The sequence below is a fragment of the Musa acuminata genome, chromosome BXJ1-11, assembly GCF_036884655.1.
Source record: "Musa acuminata AAA Group cultivar baxijiao chromosome BXJ1-11, Cavendish_Baxijiao_AAA, whole genome shotgun sequence".
In the NCBI taxonomy this organism is placed as follows: Eukaryota; Viridiplantae; Streptophyta; class Magnoliopsida; order Zingiberales; family Musaceae; genus Musa; species Musa acuminata.
In genome coordinates this window covers 6,223,292-6,242,991 of record NC_088337.1, presented here as the reverse complement: position 1 = coordinate 6,242,991, position 19,700 = coordinate 6,223,292, and the positions used below count along the sequence as shown (strand labels likewise).

Genomic DNA, 19,700 nt, shown 5'->3' with positions numbered 1-19,700 from the left:
ATATAAGAACAGAACTGGAAGAAGAATGTCACATTGACTTCATAAGATTAATTAAAGATTAACGGAGAAGAAGGATATGGACCAAAGAATTGATGAACATAAGCTAACCTGAGAGACAAGGAGAGAAAGATAAAAGGAGAAGTAAATGTACCTGATTTTGACAATCTGAAGAAAATAGATTGCAAGGAAACATGATATAAATTATCTCATGACCCACAATTAGGGTTGGGGGAGATGCATCATGAAAAATATATGCTTTTGGTACCGGGAAAAGGAGTCTTCAAAAGCATTCTTTACAGAGAAATCAATGAGGAGGAGCATCTGCTTAACTCTGACCTGAGGGCATCTCCTGCAAAGAGGTCCAGTTTTGTACAAGTTTTCTTGATGATGAGAGTCACAGGCCCCCTCCAAATTACATTGATCATCAACCTAACCTGTTACAGAGAAGGATCTTTCAACTTGGCTCACCTCCCTCATTCTCTGTTCTGTAGCAAGGGAGGGCCATGCAGATTTACCAAAGTCTCAGTAATGATAAACTTAAGTGAGACAGTATATAGATTGAAGCTCCTAGGAGTATATTCTGGCATAAGAACAATGATTTTACAGCTTGAGACTTTTGACTGCTGTTTCTGATATGTTAGTCAGCAATAAGACAAGAGTAGTATGAAGTATAAAACAGTTCGATCGAGAGACATAAAAATCATCTCTTTATTACCTGATGCAGATGACAGAAGGCCTCATGTATCAAGTCTGGCAGTCAAATTCATGCACCCGAGGAAAGATACTCACAGATGGTTCTCATCCGGACATGGCTGTCGGTAAAGCAGGAAACAAGAACCCTTAAGACAGATGACAGATACGAGGAAACGAGTGAAAGGGCCAATTAGCTTACACCTGGCTGTATAATTGAGATAACAGCCCAACCCTTCGAATGCTCGGTCACCATCTGAACCCATCCAAATTATCAAAGTTGAATTCTTTAACTGAGGGAAACAATAGCAGCGTAGACATCATCAACACCAATTCTCCTACCGTTATCTGCGACACTAGAATGTAGGGCTCCATCATTTCTTGCTGTCGATGCATCTGAGGAACCTTCACCTGAGGTTGCCAAGCAGCGTGCAAGTTCAAATGAGACTCTCTGATCCACTGTGTGTTCATTGTTTCTAGGCACAATAGCAGAGTCCACTAGTGATGCAGCAATTTCCTCAGCGCTCAAGATTTTTGGTGGTTCACGGATAGGAAATGATTGGAAGGAGCCACCAGCACGGGAATGGAATTCAGGATCAGTGAAAGGCGACGATGTGCCTGAATATGCTGAACTTGGTGAAATGAGACGACCCATTGGGCTTCCAGGACAAAGCTGGTAGGACAGAAATTCCATAGGCCTCACTTTTCTTGCAGCTTGCATCGAGGGAAGAGGTCAACAATTTGGCAAAAGATGGAAGATGGACCAGTTGGAGAATAGGAACTCGGTGAAAGAGCAGATGGAGATAGAGGTCCTGCAGGTGATTGCACCGAAGATGGTAGAAAGGAAGGTGGTGCAACAAATGGAAGCCTCACTTCTGGTGGATGGTTTGGATTTTCGGTTGCAGCAGCAGCAGCATCTGACATAGGAAATGCAGGTTCAGGAACAAGGATTGCATGGCCGATAAGCTTGCCATTTCTGTGTGATCTGAAGCACCGGTACATGCCAAGCTAGGTAGCCCACCTTCTTCCCTGGTAATTAAAACAACAAATAAACGATAATGATATCCGAAACTGAAGCTATTTCTCTAACACTATCATCACATTAACTTTCACAAGCAGAAATCAGAGTTCCCTACACTATGTAGATATCAGTGCCTTGCTGCTTCCATAGAAAAACCATCTAGTTTAAGATATCTTACCCAAGTACCACATTTACATGAAGTATTTTTACGCAATGAATTCTCATGGTGTGGGATCTACCCATCCATTATCCTTCCCAAAAAAAGTTTTGACATTCTGAATATCATACTTTCTGGCTGATAGGGGTGAATATTGAGGTCAATGATCGTCCAACATGTGTTTGCATACGTGACAATCTCCTTTGTCTATCCACAAGGACATGAGTCCAAAGCAAACAACCGTGGGTTACCTCTGTCTCCTCCCTTGTCTACGTGGACAAAAGGATAAAGATAAGCTATTAGGGGTGGTTAAGAGTTGTTTCTCCGTAGAATATTTTGTCCATCTATCGTAAGTGTAAAAATTCATTTTTAATACAATTACCAAGGAGATCAGTTTTTACTGCTCACCACCACACTCGTCTTCCTCCGGTTATTAACTTGAGCGTCGGAAGTATCAAGTCGAAAAATCTCTCTTGACTTCGATCTTCTTGCATGTGATACATCAAAAACTTAATATTTTCACCTTCAAGGCACCTTGGATAATACTGTGCACATAAGTTAAAACCACTTGGGGTTAACCATGACATCAACGACATCTTCCCATAACATCGACCATGTTCTTTCATACCTAGTTTACTGATAGTTTCAATCCAAAAATCAAACAAAAAACTTAAGTTACTTAAAAAAAAAAAGTAAATGAGAAAAGAAGAAAAATGTGGTACACTATAAAAATTTTATAATTGTACTTTTTGACAATTATATATCTGGGAACTATTTATCTTTTTACAAAATAGTTTTAATTACATGAACGCACCAGACATATTATCCTTAACAGAGCGCCACAGCTCAGAAGTGGTGACTATCTCTTGTGGTTGTTCAGATAATTGGTAACTATCTCTTGTGGTTGTTCATTTAAAACCTTGTTTCATATCCACAAAACCTCCAGTCCATCTAAAGATACGCAGAGACATGGCTTATCATCTCCCCCAACTGTTCCATTTAATTTATTTATGAAATAAGTTCCAATATCCTCGAGCAGCATAGCATCAGAAAAATCAAACATTAGAAATGAGTACATCAGTATTGCCATAATCATTACAGAAACAAACAGTTAGCTCAAATCACTTCTAATAAACAAGACACTGTTGAAACAGTCCTCACATGGAGATACTACATGCTCAGAACAGAAGTAGTTGTGCGACTAATAGATACTACCGGATCAGAACGGAAGCACTTTTAGAACAAATACATCATTCAAATTACTAAACTACGAAAAAATGTTACTGTAGTATTCTACGCCTATCACAGATCAGAATTAATTAAGCTTTAAGAACATAACATCAATAACCATATCAAAACCCTAAAACGCAAAGAGCAATACGCAACAAGAAGATGATAACAAACCGGAACGCTGACTTGCTGGACTCGGCTCCCAGCGAACGCAATCGCCGCCGCGGCTGCATTCACCGTCTCCACGCTGTTACTAACTACGCTCATCGCTTCCTCGTCCTCAATCCGAAAGAGGACAGACTTCCCCAAACCTTCCCCAAATCCCGGAAATTCCATCAAATCACGAACCAGTTTCGGCAAGAACAGCTCAAATCCGGTCGAAGAACGCGAATTTATGACTACAGGAACCAAAATCCCCAGCAAAAATCACCGAAACTTCGAGCGAAAGATTATTCGAAAACATTATAACTACGCCAATTGACTCAAAAAGTTAATAGATTCCAACTTAAAAAATAATAATATTTTAACTAATTATCATTATTTGTTTAAGAACTAGAACAATCAAATATGGAGACTTTTACGTCAGCTACAGTGTTTTTGAATTGGATGGGTTCACTCGATGGATTAGTCCGTAAAAATTGAGGTGAGTTGCTACCATCTCTTTATTAAAGGTATTCTAGAAAATATGGTAAAAAGAACATCGATTGAGAAATATGAAAAAGGGATATATGTTGAGAAAAACTCAAAAAAAAAAAAAGTTCTTTTCTTGGAATTGGTCCTATAATATAAAGAGAAAGGAAGATTATGTATAGATGGCAATTGGAGAATAGGTATGTCATTACCCACAAACCTATATATGCCTATTTTACAACCATTTATATGTACTTTTCTAAATTTAAGTTTAGTATATATTATTCTGAATCTCAAATACCTGTGTATATGTAATTATGTATATTAATTTTAAAATTTAAATTGATATCATACCCTTTTAAAGTTATTAAAAAATATAAAGGCAGGCATTCAGACTAATTGGCATCTAACATGATAAGTAATATTGTTGGCTTTGTGTTTGCAGTTTCCTCTCTCTAGTCGACATCAAATCTGATGAATTTTCTTACCTTATGATGTACAAATCAATTTAGATTTATCTTTCTTCTACTTCTCTACCTTCATGATTAAGTTTAAACTCGAGAGGAGATCCAAAAGCTAGAAAAGGAGTACAAAGGCACCTCTGTAAACTTTACCTCATTGGAAGACATGATAGTGCTGCACACTTTCTCAAAAGCACCTGTAAAGCTCACACTTTGTGCTTTATTCTCTGTTTCACACACACTGCAGCCTCTCTCTCCAGTGTCCATTGGTGCATAGCATAGCCAAGCCTGCAAAGTGAAACAAAGAGGGTTTTCAGAGTGTCACAGCTCACCCACATCCAAAGTGAGTGGTTCCACAGGAAGAGAGCATCCACTTTTGAGAAGAAGAAGAAACCAGTGAGAAGTCCTTGAGATCTTGTCCCACCACCATAGAGGGCATGCAGCTGCCGCAAATATGAAGCTGTGAAGAGAAGGATAAACATCAACTCTTAATTCTCTCTTTAACAAATGACAATGACAAGAGAAAAAGTTGGCACAATACCTGCTGGACTGCTAATGGTGTTGAACTACATATACCTCTCTCAACTTAAAATCCATAAAAAATGATACAATTTTCCAGATTCTGTTCTTAGTCTTAGTAACATCTGCCAATAACAAGCAAACCCTGTTCACAAGCTTCTTCCCAGTCCATAAACTCCCCATCTTGAAAACCAGGACGAGCAATGTAAAGCAAGCGCATCTACACTAGATACAACAAAACAGAGACCTAGTTGTCTGGTTGAAGTGCAACGTGGTGGAACGCCATGTCGTCTTCCTCCTCCTGTTCATGATGGCCACTTTGGGCCCTCCGAGCCGCACGGAATTCCCTGCCGCCCCTAGTCACTCCACTAAATGCCGACAGACCCCGACGCATGATGATGAGAAGCAGCAGCCGCCGCACTGGTTAACCAAGAAGGAGACAAGAATGGACGCGAGGATGAGAAGACACGCGGCGCAAGGCAGACCGGAGAGAACCAGAGTGTGGACAGAGCCGCCACCAAAGCACCAATCGCAGCAGCAGGAGGGGAGAAAGGTTTCGGTGGTGTATTACCTCTCCAGGAGTCACCACCTCGAGCACCCGCACTTCATGGAGGTCCCGCTCTCCTCCCCTGCGGGGCTCTACCTCAGAGGTAAAAAGGATCGATCTTGGTTGGATAAAAAGGAGAGCTTTCATCTGTGTTCTGTTTCTTGATTTCTTGGTTGGGTTGTTTGTAGATGTGGTCGACAGGCTCGATGTGCTGCGAGGGAAGGGGATGGCGGCCATGTACTCCTGGTCTTGCAAGAGGTAACAGAGCATGCAGAATTAGGAACTGCAAAGACCCTAGATTTAGGTTTTTGATTGACCGATGATGATACACCATACTGGCGCAGGAGCTACAAGAACGGATTCGTGTGGCAGGACCTTTCCGAGGGCGATCTGATCCTGCCGGAGCAGGGCGATGAGTATGTACTCAAGGGTTCGGAGCTCTTGGATCGAACCCCTCCAGGTACATTGTCCGTCTACATCTCTCTTTGTTTGGTAGAGGCTATGATCGGATTGAATGATGCATTGCTCGATTTAGATCGGAACCATCACGGTACCACCAATGTCAAGATCCAGAACCTGAAACACCCTCTACAACAGCCACCTCACAAAGCCGAAGAAGCTTCCCCTTCTTCATCCACAACAGCCGTTGTTCTTAAGGAGGCAAAGCATCCCCTGATGCAACAACCACCACCACCTCCTCCTCCTCCAGCGCCTGGTTTTATAACCGCCGCATCGGCGGAAACCAGGATCCACAAGCCCGATGGAGCGCAGGAAGCTACAACTCAAATCGACAACGGAGAAGGAAGGAGAAATCGTGGATTGATGTGTTCGAAGGAGGACCCAAATATCGTTAAAGTAGGGAGTTCACAGCCACCAACATCTTCAGGTCCTTCCTCTCCTTCATGTGCAAAGATGAGTACACTGCAATCCCTGATAAGAGCAGAACTAAGCAGAAGGAACGGCTATAGGAATTTGGAAGGAGAGGATGTTTACCTCCCAACCGGATCAAAATTGAAAGCCGCAAACATGATCATGCACCTGATTACTTGTGGATCAATCTCTGTGAAAGACCACTACCGCTTTGGATCTGTTTGCCAACTCAAGGTTTCTAGGGGACACCAACTGTTTGCTAGAGAGCCAAAGAGAAATGTGCTAAGGGATGAAAAAGAAGGAACATCTCAGCGTGAGCTTCACTGAAACAAACAAAGAGCACAGGTAGCATCTGTCGCATGCAAAAATAAGTCAATCTACAAAACATCAATACTATGCTGATATGATAATCATAAAATGCATAATGTCTCTCATTTCACTATTCGGATCTGAACATTTTTTAAGTGCTGATAAGTGACATTTGTTCATTTATTGACTATTTCATGGCTATTTGTAGCAGAATACGAATCGTTCCAATGTCCAGTGGGCCGTTGGTTGCCTAAGTTTGGGTTTGTTTACGGACCAATCCATGCGCCAAATTTGTACCGCCACACCTCGGATTCCCTTGCAATTTGACGTCAGGAAACGCGTCGCCTCTCCATTGCAATTCCAAAACGCCGTGGGGCCCGGTCGCAACGATCCACGTGTCACCCGCAGGATCGACAATGCTACTGCTGTCTCCTGTTAGACCACATCGTGCAGCTCCACCGTCAAAGAGCCGTGTCCAAGACGCCAAACTCCGAGACTCGAACCTTATCTCACACTCGTCAACCTGACTGCTACCGCACCACACGCGGCGTCGTCCGCACGCAGACAAAGCCATCCCCGCCTTCCCCGGCACCTCTTCACCCCTCTCCATCGAACTCTCAAAACCTTATCGAGATCGTCATACATAGGTTGGGTTGCAATCAAGAAAATAAAGGGGAAAAAGAAAGAACACGTCGCTGTAGATTAAGCGTAATTTACAAGGAGACCAAATGAGTACATATATGTATCAGTTATCATCAGGCTGTTGACACCTTCTCTTCTTTGCGCATCCGAACAGCTGCTCCATCTCCTCATCTCGCACCGTGATGAACTCCGGCGCTGGCCATAGCTTTCGCTTACACCGCAATGCCCTCCTCGGCTTCATCGGCGCAGGCGGCGGGCAGCTCTGCGCCAACGACGACGGAAGCTTGCTCTCTTCGGAGGTCGGTGTGCGACACTCTTCACCACCATCGTCTACCTCTCCGATCGACCGAACCGTCACCACAGGCCTCAGCGCCAACTCCGGCCCCAAGGCCGACATCTTCTCCGATCTACCTTTTGCCTCGTCACGCCGCGCTCCAACCCTAATCATAGCTTACTCTCTTATAGCGTGACCGAGAGACTCTACCTTCTCCTCTCCCCCCTCGCTCTCGTTCCTTTCCCTCTCTTCCACTCGTAAAGTATGAAGAAGACCCCGATGGTGGGCTACATCACTATCCAATATGGCTCGCCCTCGGCTGACGCAGTTAGATGTACCCAAACCACTTTGTGCTTTCCGACAGGAGCTCATAGGATACCATATCGCAACAGTCTGACGGTAAATGACGCGGTGGCGCCGCCCCAAGACAAAAGGATCGGCATAGGATGCCGTTCGAGGACTTCAAAATTCCCACCATAAACATCGGTGCACGTGGGTGATGGGAATTCGAGCCGTGGATCTCTCCCTGCTCCCTCGACGAGGAGATTCTTGGAGCCAGCGAGCTGAGTCTACTGCAGCAGTACACACACCCAAACAAGACAATTCTGCTGCGACTCGCTGTAACAGAGACCTCCTTGCACATACTTTGAATCACAAGCACAAATCTTTGTCATCGAATCTCATCCATTTGTACGTGGAGAGTGGACTGAATGAATTGATTATATTTAGAGTTTGTATTGTTCTCAAACTTTGGGTCTACGAGGAGGACAGTAATTACGATAAGACTCGGCTGACGTCAGCCGACGCCTCACGCCTCCGTCGACGCAACTACACTCGGTCAATCGAACCGGAACACCGGCCGAGATGCATTAACGCCTACTCAGGCGCGGTTCTTCACGCCACGCCAACGCCCATGTCAGACGCTATCAGCCTGCCTCCTGCAGGCGGGCACATCAAACAGCAGTAAGTTTCCCTATAAATACCCTCTCGTTCATTAGAAAAAGGGGGGGTCACAAATACAAACACTTCTTCTTCTGAAACCCCCTCCACATCTTCTGCTAACTTGATCGTCGGAGGGGTCGGGTCGAGCATCCCGACCCGACCTTTGTGTAGGTGCGAAGTCGAGGGTCCCCGTTGGCCGCGCGGACGACGAGCCCCTGCCCAGAGAAGACGGCGACCCCGTCCCGATCGGAACACCGCACCGGACCGACCCCGCGGGCTCGAGGCACGCCCCGGAGAGATCCCCGACATCTGGACTCGAACCGAGCCGCGTTGGCCCCGAGGCCACGACTCTCAAAGTTGTTTCCCACAACAGATTGGCACTAGAAGGAGGGCCCGAAATGTCGGGTGATCGCCCGAGCGGCTCAAATGAGCCCACGGTTGAGAGGTCACACCCGACCGAAGCCTCGGGGGAACATCCCCCGCACGGAGACCATCGTGATGAATGCCCAGCCACGACCTCCGAATGATAATGGCGAATATTCAACGACCCGGGCTTGTCGGCGCCGTCAGGCGCCCCAGCCGACTCAACGCCCGTGTCACCCGAGGCTTTTCAGGACCTCACACGTCAAGTCCGAGCTATGATGGAAATGGTGCAAACCATTATCCCGCTCGTTTCGCATCCGGCGCACCCGCCCGCGATCGAACCACTACGACAACGCAAGGCACCTGTTCGGGCCCACATGACACTACCGGAGCCCCCCACTTCGCCTCGGGTCCGACCGACCCCACTCGGGGATCCAGTGATGGCAAACCCGAGCGACCGCTCGGAACCTGAGGTACCCTCTTCGGACTCCCTGCGAGCCTAGTTACGCTTCGTCTGCCAGCGACTCGACGAAGTGCAGGAAGAGGTTCCCAGGTCCAAGGGAGAGCTTGGGGAGGACGCACACCGAGGGTCTCCCTTCTCACCCGAGATACGGGATCTGACAGTCCCCTTGGACTTCCAGCTCCCCTCTCTGGACGCTTACCATGGCTCCACTGACCCAGCGGACCATGTAGCTGCTTTTCGTGCCCAAATAGCGCTATACGGAACCTCTGATGCCCTGATGTGTAGAGCGTTTCCTACCACTCTAAGAGGGCCGGCCCACGCGTGGTATGGCGGCTTGGAGACCGGAACGATCGCTTCCTTCGGCCAGCTCGCCAATGACTTTGAGCTCCACTTCGTAGCCTGTGCACAGCCAAAGCCCTCCACGGCACTGCTCCTCGGACTCAAACAAAGGGAGGATGAGCCCCTCTCACACTTTGTGGATCGCTTTGCCACCCAAATCCGTGGCTTGCCAGACACTCACCCCTCTTTGTTAGTGCAGGCGTTTGTGAAAGGCCTGCGACCTTCCAGATTCCTCTGGTCCCTCGTGGAGCGACCTCCCACTACGGTGCTAGAGATGCTCCAACGGGCTAACCGATACATCGCAGCCGAGGCCTGGGCGACCGTGAGGAGAAGGGACAACCTCTGACCGCGGGCTCCATAAGAGAGGTCAAGCACCTGCAGTGGCTACTCGATGTAGTCCTCATGAAAAGAAATCTAAGCCCTGCCTCAGTCTCTTCTGAGCAAAGGTTCAGTATCTACCTGACCCCCTCTCGGCTCGCGGTTGGCCCCAGCTTAAACCTCTCTGACTCTACACGGCTCGGCCGTAGACTACCCGAGTCCACCTCAGCGCGGCCTGCCTGCCTGAGTTATGTCCCTCGGTCCGAGCCACTTCCCTCGGCCATGGACTCCTCGAGTCCACCACAGCGTGACCTGCCCGCCTGAGTTGTGTCCCTCGGCCGCATGACGCTCGAGACCACGCTTACGCGGTCTGCCCGCCTGCGTCATGCTACTCGGTCGCATGCCGCTCGAGACCACGCCTGCGCGGTCTGCCCGCCTGCGTCGTGCTACTCGGCCGCATGACGCTCAAGACCACACCTGCGCGGTCTGCCCGCCTACGTCGTGCTCCTCGGCCACATGATGCCCGAGACCACACCTGCGCGGCTTGCCCGCCTGCGTCGTGCTCCTCGGCCCCATGCCTCCCGAGACACACCTGCGCGACCAGCCCGCCTGCGTCGTGCTCCTCGGCTCCATGTTCCCGAGACACACCTGCGCGGCCAGCCCGCCTGCATCGTGCTCCTCGGCCCCATGCTTTCCGGGACACACCTACGTGGCCAGCCCGCCTGCATTGTGCTCCCCGACCCCATGCTCCTAGAGACACGCCTGCGCAGCTAGCCCGCCTGCGTCGTGCTCCTCGGCACCTCGGCACCTTGGCCCCTGGCCCCGAGATACACCTACGCAGCCAGCCCGCCTGCGTCGTGCTCCTCGGCGTCATTTTTCCCGAGACCGTGCCTTCGCAGCCAGCCCGTCTGAAAGCTTAAGCCATGCCTCGGAATCCCGTTACAACGTCCGACACATACCTTCTTTCCGGGGGGGAATATGATGAGGACAGTAATTACGATAAGACTCGGCTGACGTCAGCCGATGCCTCACGCCTCGATCGACGCGACTACACTCGGTCAACCGAACCGGAACACCGGCCGAGGTGCATTAACGCCTACTCAAGCGCGATTCTTCATGCCATGCCAACGGCCATGTCAGACGCTATCAGCCTGCCTCTTGCAGGCGGGCACATCAAACAGCAGTAAGTTTCCCTATAAATACCCTCTCGTTCATCAGAAAAAGGGGGGGTCACACATACAAACACTTCTTCTTCTTAAACCCCCTCCACATCTTCTGCTAACTTGATCTTCGGAGGGGTCGGGTCGAGCCTCCCGACCCGACCTTTGTGCAGGTGCGAAGCCAAGGGTCCCCGTCGGGCGCGCGGACGACGAGCCCCTGCCCGGAGGAGACGGTGACCCCGTCCTGATCGGAACACCGCACCGGACCGACCTCGGGGGCTCGAGGCATGCCCCGGAGAGATCCCCGACGTTCGGATCCGAACCGAGCCGCGTCGGCCCCGAGGCCACGGCTCTCAAAGTTGTTTCCCACAACACAATAGATCTGATGACACTGTTACGATAGTGCCGGTTTTATTTATAGGAAATGTTAGTGTCTCTTTACACCGTGGTCGTGGAGTCAGCACGGCTATGTTCGACTCCAGATGCGCAAGGTTGCTCGATTTGGCACTTGGGTCTCAGGAGCTTGCGTCAACCATCTCGTGTCCGGTGTAGTCCTCTATCTTAGAATCCTCGATACGTAGGGTCTCTCGCGTTGACGCTTGAGCGTCAGATCAGGTCGGGTTCGAGTCTCGTCTCCCGAGGGTGATCTTCTCCCTTGGCGGGTGGCTTGCTTCTTCGTCGTTGGGCTCCTGCACATAAGTCAAGGTCGGGAGGGGGATTTCCCAACTCTGCCCATTCGAAGTTTAAGTTAGCTTTTGGATGAGTAAGAGTATAGTGCTTGAGCGAAAAAAAAAACCCCCCATGTGTTGATCAGGCGATGGGTTTTTATGCTTGTCCATGGGGGTTGGTTGTACCCAGCCTCTTAATGGTCGTCGACCCCTTAAGCGATGAACTCATACCCTTAGTGTTGATATCGATTGTCCTGCGTGGATTGGCACCGAGCGACGTCGTACTTGAGCGATGCTGCGATCCTTGTTTTTGCGGGGCAGCATCACACTCGAGCGGTGTCGTCCCTATCTTCGCGAGATGACGTCATACTCGAGTAGTGTCATACCCGAGCGACGCTGTTCCACTCTTTGTGGAGTGGCGTCATACCGAAGTGACGTTGTCCCAACCTTTGCGGGTTGACGTTGTACCCGAACGACGTGGTCCGTCATATCAACTTCAAAGCTCTTCGTTGGCACGGTTGCTTGTGCACGTGTTACCAAATTGTGCCGAGAAATAAATTACTTCAACTCTCCTCCAATAAATAAAAGTATTTTATTAATTAATAAAATTGTTGGCCACCTGATTTTTTAAATTATTTTTTCTTCCATTAATAGGTGCGAGGCGTGCATCTCGTGAGTGGGTCCGCTCACCTCCCCACGTCCTCTCATCGGTCCGCCGCGGCACGCAATCGACTCCGGTAAGTGGGAGTCACCTTAGTGCCGGTGACGGGACTCATCCATCTTGGCTAGAATGGGATGGTTTAACTACTCAGCCCTCATCCATCTTCGTGGTCTCTCATGGCGGCAGCGGGCGGTGGCGGTCGAGAGGATCCGACGTCGGAGGTCGGAAAGCAGGGTCGGCTGGCGATGATGGAGCTCGCCAACATGATCTCCGTCCCCATGGCGCTAAACGCCGTCGTCCGCCTCAACGTCCCCGACGCCATCTGGCAGTCCGGATCTAACTCCCCCCTCACCGCAGCCGAGATCCTCGCCCTCCTCCGCCCCCCGCCGCCCTCTTCCTCCGACCCGTCCGTCCTCCAGCGCCTCCTCCGCCTCCTCGCCAGCCACGGCGTCTTCGCCGAGAACCGCTGCGCCACCTCCGGCGCTCGCCGCTACTCCCTCACCGACGTCGGCCGCACCCTCGTCCCCTCCGGCGACGGCGCCTCCTACGCCGCCTACGTGCTGCAGCACCACCAGGACGCGCTGGTCCGCGCGTGGCCGCGGCTCCACGAGGCCGTCCTCGACCCGGCCGGGCCGGAGCCCTTCGCCCGCGCCAACGGCGGGGTGCCCGCCTACGCCTACTACGGCGGCGACCGCGAGGCCAACGCCCTGATGCAGCGAGCCATGTGGGGGGTGTCGGAACCCTTCATGGAGGCGCTCCTCGACGGGTACGGCTCCGCCGGGTTCGGGAGCGTGGAAACCCTCGTCGACGTCGGCGGCAGCTCCGGCGCCTGCCTCGACATGATCATGCGACGCTTCCCCTCCGTCAAGCGCGGCATCAACTTCGATCTGCCAGAGGTGGTCGCCGAGGCGCCGCCGTTGGCCGGTAGTCCTCTAACACACAACCCCCACGCTCTCCCGGCACATCTTAGCCGCCTCATCCACCCCACGCTAAAGTGGGTGGGTGGTGGTTATCGTCCTGTTTCACGCCTACTCTCCGCTTTTACTTGCTATGAGATCCCTTCTTCACACTATAGCTATGTCCATATACGAAGGTGCGTAATTGGGAGAACTTGGGGGGCACATAAGACGGGCCACGTGTTGTGTTGGGCCATGGTAAGTGGGTTCTGTCGTCTTTGTCGAAGCGTGGGATGCTGAGGCATTTCGTCGAACAACATCAGGGCCAGTGAGATGCAACGAATCTTGATTTTGCCCTAGTTACTTACGGTCATCCGTTGTCCTCGTCGAAGCTTCGCCGGCGTCTCCGGCGAGATGGACGAAGACACGTCCCCCATGGTGGGTGGTGGATGTGACACCGCGAAGCACAAGACGTTCATATGATACAAGATTTCCCTTATGCACATCAATTGATTGTTGGAATGCAAGTGGAGGGATAGAGATTAAAATTCCATCTGTAGCTTTTTTAATTTCAATTACGTCTGAGCAAGAAAAATAGTTTGGTTCCAATGACTCACTTCTTGTTTTGTCTGTGTGGAGTTGCAGGGGTGACGCATGTGGGTGGGAACATGTTCGAATCCATTCCCACCGGTGATGCCATCTTCATGAAGGTACGAATACAGTGCTATTATAGGTAAAACTAAAACATAAATTTTGATTGTAGCTTATCCCATTTAATTTATAGGTAAAACCATGATGCATTTTCTTCAACAAAAAAATATTTTAAGACATTTTATTATTTATTTAGTGGCATCAACATTATCTTGATTTTTTTTTACATCTATTGTTTCATTTTCGGAAAACATGTATTTTGTGTTGTCCAAATTTATGTGCTAGCTTTAACCAATTGCAGGCAGACTTGTTAAGGTTTTGTCATCTCTCTCCTCTGATGCCAACTTGTCATCCCTTCTTCTTGCGAACTGCGTGCAGTGGGTGCTGACGACATGGACGGACGAGGAGTGCACGGCGATACTGAGGAACTGTTACAACGCGCTGCCAGAGGGCGGGAAGGTGATCGCGTGTGAGCCGGTGCTACCGGAGGAGACCGACAACAGCCGGAGGACGCGGGCGCTGCTGGAGGGCGACATCTTTGTGATGGCGATCTACCGGACGCTGGGAAGAGAACGCACCGAGGAGGAGTTCCGGCAGCTCGGCGGCGTCGTCGGATTCACCGCCTTCAGGGCCATCTACTTGGACCCGTTCTACGCCGTGGTTGAGTACCAAAAGTGAACCCGAGTTGGTTCCACTTCGTTCGATGAACACTCTTAGTAACCCAGATTGTTCCAGCATTAGCTTTAATAATAATAATAATTTATCTAAAAAATATTATTGATGTCTTAGTTAACCCGATGTGATTCAGACTAGTATATGCATGATTGTCCGAGGTGAAAACGTTAAGCTTTCAAGGTGTTACTTGCATAAAGATTGAAGTCGAAAGAAGTTTTCAAACTCGGTCCTTTTGATGTCCATATTAGTAATCCGAAATGTATGAGTACGAATAGTAAAAAAAAAAGATAAGTTTTCTCTTATCGTAGTAAAGATGAGTTTCTATATCTAATAAAAATAATATTTCATAGAATATTTTACGAAAAGGGAGCCTCTAATCGCCCCCAACAATCCCCTCTTGGCCTTTTGTCCAAGTGGGCGACAAGGGGGGAACAACTCCGAACTATTTGCTCTAGACCTGGACTCGTGTCCATGCGAACAAACAGGTGAATAGTGATCTGGATCTTTTCCTCCCAACGAGAACTCCATGTGATAGTTACGTGTCAGATAATGATTAGTCAATAGTATATTCCCTTTCATTTGTACCCTCTCCCCTAATCATGCTTTGGGGCTTTTGCGAGAGGAGTTTGAAGTGCGACGTTTTATTCATCGAACACGAGTGCATTCAGGACCTCCTCACACGGGTCAAGTTTTCCGACTCACATGTCTCGAGTGCTAGTCATAGGTGCTTTACAAGCCAATCACGTGAGTGATGACACGTATGACATGATACACACTCGTTTTACTTATTATATATTGGCATTTTATCACTTTATATTGTTTGTTGTATGAATATATTCTGATGTTCATAGATATGTGCAATTGGAATCAAATCGTGATGAGATCACGATAATGTGATCGATTCATCTTTAAACACATACGCTGAATAATCCTAGTCATAGGTTACTCGAGAGAGACATTGAGATAACCAGACAAAAATGGTGTAATGTATACACGTACATATGATGGAGGCGGCTGGTCGCAAAACTGCTTGTGTGGGGATACTAGGGATACGATGCTCATTGGAGAATGAATTCACTGATTGATCCGCTCACGGAATGCTGAATGGCTGATGATGCCTTATTGTCAGATAACAATTTCATAGTCTTAGTGGTATATCTAGTCCTTAGACTTGAGATACCAAGAATGTCCTGTATGAGTACTCCACTATTTGATACCAGATTTATAGGTTTAAAAATTTCAAATCTAGCATAACCGATCATCGGGAGTGGTAGCCAACCTTACGAGAACTCTTAAGTGTCGATAGAGAATCATCCACTCTCAGTGTCATGAGAGGAATATCACATATGTTTTTGCTCAAACAAATCCCTGGTTAGGGTCATTCAGATTGAGAGAGAAAATATTCTCCGAGAGAATCCGATTAGAGTGAAACTAGAGTAGAAACCGTATGGGTCTGACAATACCATACCCGGTATATAGTCTTTGAGATATTAAATGAATAAGGGACTATAGGTACACAGTAACTAAGGATAGTCAGGTCTAATAGATTGAATTCCCCTGTATCGTCTGGGGACTACGACGTAGTGGCATAGTACGTCCATAGTCGATAAGTCGAGTGAATTATTATGGAGATATTAATTCACTAAGCCAAAAGAAGTTCTAACAGGTATGACTCACGGCTAACTCGATATTGGGCCTAGAGGGTCACACACATATGGTAGACATTACGACTAGTAGAGGTTCAAATACGAGATATCCGTCAGAGCTCATATCTTATTGGATATCCAATAAGCCCTTGAATTATTGGATCATATGAATGTGATCCAATAAGAGCCAATGGGAGATTATTGGATAGAGATCCACTAATCTAAGAGGCTTGGGTAGTTGGATGGAGATCCAATACCCAATAGAGCAGAATCCATCAGGGTTTAGTTGATAGGGGGCCTCTATAAATATGAGGGAATTAAATGTTCATGGGCTATAGTTTCTCTTAATTGCCACTTCCTATTCTCCTCTTCCCTTCTCCTCCTCTGATAGCAGGCTTGGAGATTTGAGAAGCGTTATCGCAACATTGCTATGTGGATCACCGCTAGAGAGAATGACGCTTGACCTCCTTCACCCTCTCCTATAGATCTATAGGGATTCAGGGATATACGATCTCCTTATGTAACACAATCTTTCATATACGCAGTTTTTCAGTTTTATGGATTTTGCGCATCAATATTCACATGATGATGAATACAATTTATGGGAAATTTGATATTTTTGTTTTCTATTCTTCCACTGCGCATGTGATGTCATCCCCAAGATTTCCCTACGGTGGTATTAGAGACAAGTTGTTCGTGTGAAAGATTGGTTTTGAATTGTGTTATGTTTCAGGAATTGTTGATGCCTAAAACATTGACGCAAAAGGCGAGAAAGGGCGAGAAAGGGCATGTGATGTCACTGCGCATGTGATGTCATCCCCAAAATCATTGACGCAAAAGGCGAGAAAGGGCAGCAATTGTTGATGCCCTTGCTGCCCTCGCAGAAGTGGCCAAACACTGCTTGCAACGTTGGCAATTTGCTTGTAGGCGGTTGGTTGTTGGTGGCCAACTATAGGCAGCTCGCCTGCAATGGTGCCTGCAAGGGTAGGTGGCGCCTGCAGTCGGCCTGCCCACAAGGGCGATCAACGCCTTCGGGCGCGCCCGCAGCGACGCTCACTCACATGGGCACTCGCCCGCAGGGGTAGCGTCGACCTCGTGCATAGGCGACGACCCCACCCCACCCCAACCCTACAACGACCATTGCCGGCAAGGTGGTGGTAGCTGCATCATAGCAAAGGAGAAGGCGCAGTAGGGTTCTTGGCAAAAGATAGTTTTGCCCCAAGAAATTTGAGAAAATTTGAATTTCGTCCTTTGTTTAAATCACCAAAATACCCCTCATAATTTAAAAAATTCCCTATATATATCCTTAATTTCAAAAATATTAATTAATTAAAATATTTAATAATAATAATAATAATAATAATAATAATAATAATAATAATAATAATAATAATAATAATTATTATTATTATTATCTAGTAGTCTTACATAATGATATTTACCTGTGATATATGATGTGGACAGATAATCATGGACCATATGATATGTGTGTACTTGTGATTATTATTATTATTGGGGCCTGTGAGCCATCACTTTATTTCTTATTTATTGTTAGGCCTGTGTGCCTATGATTAAGTTATAATCACATGAGAAGGCGCAGCGAGAGTGTGAAAACGATAGTGGGACCCATGAGGTCGAGACAGACGATCACGATGCATGGAGATGCGTCGGGATGACGACGAGAACGAGATGGGCGATCACAGGGCATGAAGATACACCGTTGTACACATAGATCTTGACGTGAGTGATTAGGCCCACTGGCTCGGGCTTAATCATATTAGGTTGTGGTCCATGATCGTCTAGTGTGATTGCTCATGTGATATGTGGATTGCTTGTACACATACCAAATGTGTATATATATTTGCATGTGATATAGATATACATTAAATATGTATATGTGTGACATGCCATATTAGGAGACTAAATCAAAATCTCCTCTCTCGATAATATTAAGTCGGTAAATGTGAGAAAATTAGATTGACCCACGTGACCTTCCATGGTTATAGGTAGGAACCGATTCTCGATATAGGTTGAGTTGGTCGAGTCCCTCGAGGCTCACCTGTATCGTGATTCACTATCTTGCCTATGACATAGAAAAGTCACCGGTGACCTGTGGCCATGGTGTACTTGGTCGAATCCCTTGAGGGTATATCATCGAATCAGACTCATCTTGTAACGATAGTGTTGACTTAACCGAACATCATAGTTGGTCGAGTCCCTCGAGACCATGGTGGTTCGGAGGCTGAACAAGACAAGATTCACAAGGAGTTGTGATCGGTAAGAGTTACCTACTTTTTGGGCTTAGTGTGACTCGCTAGAAAAATAACGGGAGTAAATAGAAGTTCATATCTTATTTGTTTATTTTTATGTAAAATATGCATGTTATTTATTTCTACTACATCTTTAGTTTTAGAAAATATCGCTTTCAAATCTCTTACGTGGTATACTTGATGTCAACTGCCTCACTGGTTCGAATTATACGGATTGACTTTATAACTTGAGAATTGTTCTCATGGCGAAAAAAATCGCGTACGTCCTTGATATAGTTATGCCTACGCCCGAGGAAGGGCAAGCGAGGATGAGATCGCTCGCTACGTGGAGTATATAGATGACTCTACTGTTGCTCAATGTTACATGTTGGGCTCCATGACTCTTGAGTTACAGAGACATCATGAAAGATGGATATCAGATCCATTCTCCTACATATCTGTAAACTGTTTAAGGAACAAGGAATGACTCAATGATATGAGATATCCAAGAGTCTCTTCTGCGCTAGGATGACTAAGAGGACACCGGTTCAGAACCATGTCCTAAAGATGATTGAGTAGATAGAGAAACTCACAGGTCTAGGAATGGTCCTAGAGGATAACCTGTGTGTGGATCTTATGCTTCAATCCCTACCAGATTCCTTTTCACAATTCATAATAAATTTTAATACGAAAAGGGTAAAGCCTTCTTGCTCGAGCGTTTGTTGAGAGGGTTGGTGGACAAGCGTTCCTACGACATCGAGCCCTCCTTCTAATGCTAAAATTATGAGGAAAAATGTCGTTGACGTCTTGGTCAGCCTGGAGTGGCCCAGACTCATGATATGACTTCGAGGTGAAAACATTAAACTCTCGATATGCCACATATACGAGATCGAGGTTGAAAAGGGTTTTCCGACCCGACCCCTTCCGACGAATGATGATTACATGTCTAACGAATAATGATTAACTAATAATGTATTTCCCATCACTTTCACATTTTGATTAAAATTAATTTATAAAATTTTGATTGTTATATTATTATTAATTTATGTATTCTACTCAATGATACTAATAGTTTAATTAGTCCATAGCACCGGATGATGACATACGTTGTGACAAATAATACAATTGGCTTTCGGAAACAAATAAATTATATATATGAGAACTATCAGAAAAGGATGGAAAAGCTTGAAAAGGATAACCAGGCAGACAATATCGGAGATGGAAAAAAAAACGGTTATATACAGGGGAAAAAAAAAGGAGGCACAAAGCGAGGGTTTTATTAGATCTCCAAAAAAAAAAAAAGGATGATTCAAACACCA

At 47.2% G+C, this 19,700-nt stretch overlaps 2 protein-coding genes and 1 pseudogene across 4 annotated transcripts; 2 read left to right on the top strand and 1 right to left on the bottom strand.

Annotated features, from left to right (window-relative positions):
* Nucleotides 1-51: 51 nt before the first annotated feature.
* LOC103970645 (uncharacterized) lies at nt 52-4,870 on the bottom strand (annotated as a pseudogene).
* Nucleotides 4,775-8,083, top strand: LOC135597064 (protein SOSEKI 3-like). 3 transcript variants are annotated; one of them, XM_065089507.1, is made up of 4 exons: nt 4,775-5,358; nt 5,444-5,513; nt 5,600-6,470; nt 6,646-8,083. In XM_065089507.1, exons 1-3 carry the CDS (start codon nt 5,016-5,018, stop codon nt 6,450-6,452), a joined length of 1,266 nt encoding a protein of 421 aa, XP_064945579.1. In that variant the 5' UTR covers nt 4,775-5,015; the 3' UTR covers nt 6,453-6,470; nt 6,646-8,083. The 3 variants fall into 3 exon arrangements, with proteins under 3 accessions (XP_064945579.1, XP_064945578.1, XP_064945580.1); XM_065089508.1 differs by lacking the exon at nt 6,646-8,083 and having other exon boundaries at nt 4,873-5,358; nt 5,600-5,715; nt 5,791-6,564; XM_065089506.1 differs by lacking the exon at nt 6,646-8,083 and having other exon boundaries at nt 5,600-6,564.
* Nucleotides 8,084-12,309: 4,226 nt separating this feature from the next.
* On the top strand, nt 12,310-14,592 carry LOC103970642 (nicotinate N-methyltransferase 1). Its single transcript, XM_009384507.3, has 3 exons — nt 12,310-13,188; nt 13,806-13,870; nt 14,190-14,592. Exons 1-3 carry the CDS (start codon nt 12,441-12,443, stop codon nt 14,487-14,489), a joined length of 1,113 nt encoding a protein of 370 aa, XP_009382782.2. The 5' UTR covers nt 12,310-12,440; the 3' UTR covers nt 14,490-14,592.
* The last annotated feature ends 5,108 nt before the right edge of the window (nt 14,593-19,700 follow it).

Bases quoted from the DNA above. Each gene is read 5' to 3' on its own strand.
- LOC135597064 (XM_065089507.1), top strand. From the start codon at position 5,016: ATGATGGCCACTTTGGGCCCTCCGAGCCGCACGGAATTCCCTGCCGCC. The intron at 5,359-5,443 runs GTAAAAAGGATC...GGTTGTTTGTAG, and splicing joins TGCGGGGCTCTACCTCAGAG to ATGTGGTCGACAGGCTCGAT. The intron at 5,514-5,599 runs GTAACAGAGCAT...ATACTGGCGCAG, and splicing joins TACTCCTGGTCTTGCAAGAG to GAGCTACAAGAACGGATTCG.
- LOC103970642 (XM_009384507.3), top strand. From the start codon at position 12,441: ATGGCGGCAGCGGGCGGTGGCGGTCGAGAGGATCCGACGTCGGAGGTC. The intron at 13,189-13,805 runs GTAGTCCTCTAA...GTGGAGTTGCAG, and splicing joins CGAGGCGCCGCCGTTGGCCG to GGGTGACGCATGTGGGTGGG. The intron at 13,871-14,189 runs GTACGAATACAG...AACTGCGTGCAG, and splicing joins GTGATGCCATCTTCATGAAG to TGGGTGCTGACGACATGGAC.